Raw genomic sequence first — 3,245 nt, forward strand, 5'->3', positions numbered from 1 at the left:
GGGTTATGGTGGCCCGTTTCGTTCTCGTTTCTTTCGGCCTTGTGTGAGACTTCTGGATGGTTTTGTTTTCTTCCGACCACCTCTGGTGAGCCTTATTGGGGTGAGCCTTTATGGGCTTGTTTTGTTGGGGGAATCTTTGGGCTGTGTCGATATGAGCCTGGTGTGGTGTTGGTTGGTCTTGCTGTGGTGGTTTTTCTCTTCATGAAAGGACTTTGTTGGAATGTTAGGGGATTTAATAATCCCCTTGCCCCTACAATTTCAAAGACTAGGGCACTCCTTTCGAGTACTTACTTTGATTTTATGTTTTTAGCTGAAACAAAATGTAAAGTAGCTTTGGTTGATCCAATGTTTCGTTCTTTTGGGTTTTCTCGGAGTTTTGGTGTCGATGCTCATGAAACCAAAGGAGGCCTCTGGTTTGGCTTTAGACCTGAGGCCAATTTTTAATGTCTTCTAGCATGTCAAAACTTCATTATTATCAAAGTCATGCAATGCAACGGTAGTTTTTGGTACTTATGTCTTATCTATGGCGAACCGGTCACCCATAAACGTGAAGCTGTTTGGAATGATCTTAGTCAATGTATTCGCTCTTTTGATAAACCTTTCCTTCTTATTGGGGATTTTAATCAAGTTGATTATCAAGAAGTTAAATGGGGAGGTAGTAAAGGTCGGATTCCGGGAGCCGTTTTTTTTTAATAAATGGAAGGCTCAGCATCTTCTAATGGATATTCCGTATAAGGGGCCAAGGTTTACTTGGTGTAACAAGAGGGAAGATCATAGTGTTGTGTTGGAACGACTTGATAAGGGTTATGGCTCATGGGATTGGAATGATATTTTTCCGAATTCTGGTATTACTCATCTTCCGATTCAAGTTTCAGATCATGCGCCTATCATCTTTGAAATAGATTTAATTACTTGTAATGGTAGAAGACCTTATCGTATAGAGGCTTGGAACTTGGATTATGAGGAATGTATTCGCTTGGTACATAATGAATGGGTTGACCCTGTCTTAGGCTCTGTTACCGTCAGAATGATACGTAAGTTATCAAGAGCTAGAAATTGTATGCGCCTCTGGTCTATTTCCAAGAGGAAAGAATGGAATAAGAAATGGAGTGATTTTGATGACACTTTGATAAAAGGGCTCCACGAAATTGAGACAAAGGGAGTGACTCGAACGTTCACTACTGCATATGCTAGTCAAGTGGAGTATGCCAAAGTCTCGGCTAAATATTGGAAACAGAGGGCCAAGATGAAATGGAACACAGAGGGAGATACATGCTCCAAGTACTTCTTTAATTGGGTTAAGGGAAGGGCAGGCAGGAACTACATTGCAGGGATTAAAATGGATAATGGGGAGTGGAATTTTGACACTGAGGATATTAAGGGATTATTTGTCCAATTCTACTCTAAACTTTTTAAGGAAGGGGAGAATCAGATTACTTTTGATGAGTACCGCCCTACTGTGAAAATTTTGTTCAGTATATATAAAGGGTTCCCTTCTCCTGATGACAGTGATGCACTTGGCATTCGTTTTACTCCTAAGGAGGTTCGTACGGCTGTGTTTCAACTTGGTCCGTTAAAATCTCCGGGACCTGATGGTATTCCTGCTATTTTCTTCCATAAGTGTTGGCATTTCATTAAGCATGATGTTTTTGGGACTGTCTTGGCTATCAACAATGGTAATTGTTCACCAGCATTCCCGAATAATTCTTTCTTAGTTCTTATCCCGAAATATAGTGCCCCTGAAACGGTTGATAACTTCCGACCGATTAGTTTATGCAATGTTATAATGAAAGTCATTACTAGATGTATCACTAACCGATAAAAGTTCATGGGAAAACTAGTGGGTGACTTTCACAATGCATTTGTTCTTGGGAGGAATATTGGAAATAATATTTTAATTACAAACGAAATATTACAAAAGATTTCTTCATCTAGAAATGGTAGGATGGGCAGGATGGCCTTTAAAGCTGACATGAGTAAAGCCTATGATCGGTTGGACTGGAACTTTATCAGGGGTACATTGCACTTGATGGGATTCCCTCCTAACTTCATTCAGCTGATTATGAAGTGTATCACGACCGTGTCTTATGAAATTCTAGTAAATGGAGTTCCTTCAAGACGTATCTACCCGAGTTGCGGCCTTCGTCAGGGTGATCCTCTTTCCCCTTATATATTTGTTCTGTGTACGGAAATTCTCTCGTTAAACATTCTACGTATGGAGAAGGAGGGTCTTATACATGGAATAAAGGTCAGCAGAAACAGTATCCCTATATCCCATATGCTCTTTGCGGATGATTCTATGTTTTTTATTGAATGTAATTCTAAGAGTTGCGAAAGCTTGGACAAAGTTATTAAGGACTATTGTCATGCCTCCGGCCAAGTTATTAATGAAAATAAATCCTCTATGACGATAAGTTCGTGCTCTAGTCTATCCTTTGGTCGAAAATGTTTGAAAACCTTCAACATACCGTGTGGTACTAGTTTGGGCTCTTACTTGGGTATTCCTACGGACGTGGGACTCTCATGTGGGAATAAAAGTAAAAGGGAAATTTTTGAGTTTATCATTGATAAGGTTAGGAAGCGTTTATCTTCATGGAATTGCATTCTTCTATCGCCGGCGGGTAGATTGGCGTTGATTCCTTCTGTCTTGTCCTCCCTCTCTGTTTACTTTCTATCGGTATTTAAAATACCGGTAAGTGTGACAAAAAGATTGGATGCTATTTTGTCACATTTTTGGTGGGCGGGTCATAAGAAATCTCCTTCTATTAGCTGGTGTAGTAGGCTTTTCCTAAGCCAACCCAAAGGGAATGGTGGTCTGGGTATTAGACGTATAAAGGAATTCAATCAAGCACTCCTAGCAAAGATTGGATGGAGGATGCTCACTCACCCAGATTCTATCCTCAGTAAGTCTATTGGTGCTAAATATGGATTAAAGTGGCGTGATGGTGATCTAATTTTTAAGGATGGAAAGAGTAATTCTTCATGGGGATGGAAAGGTATTGTTTGGGGCCTTCAACTCATCAAACCCCTGTTAGTGTGGAACATCTCTCCATATTCTGAGCTTGATGTATAGAATACTAATTGGGTTCATGGAACGGTGTCGAAACCACGATGTATAGAGCTTCTTATGGATTCACCCAACTTGTGTAATTTGAGAATAAAAGATCTTATTTGTAACAGTAACAATTGGGACCATAGACTCGTGTCTATGTCTTTTGATGAAACATCCGTGAATGACATTCTTG

General features: G+C 40.0%; 1 protein-coding gene across 1 annotated transcript; it reads left to right on the forward strand.

The window, feature by feature from the left end:
• The first annotated feature begins 523 nt into the window (after positions 1–523).
• LOC141618512 (uncharacterized) lies at positions 524–1,822 on the forward strand. The gene has a single exon (XM_074435621.1). It carries the CDS (start codon positions 524–526, stop codon positions 1,820–1,822), a length of 1,299 nt encoding a protein of 432 aa, XP_074291722.1.
• The last annotated feature ends 1,423 nt before the right edge of the window (positions 1,823–3,245 follow it).

Source organism: Silene latifolia, chromosome X (assembly GCF_048544455.1).
Source record: "Silene latifolia isolate original U9 population chromosome X, ASM4854445v1, whole genome shotgun sequence".
In the NCBI taxonomy this organism is placed as follows: Eukaryota; Viridiplantae; Streptophyta; class Magnoliopsida; order Caryophyllales; family Caryophyllaceae; genus Silene; species Silene latifolia.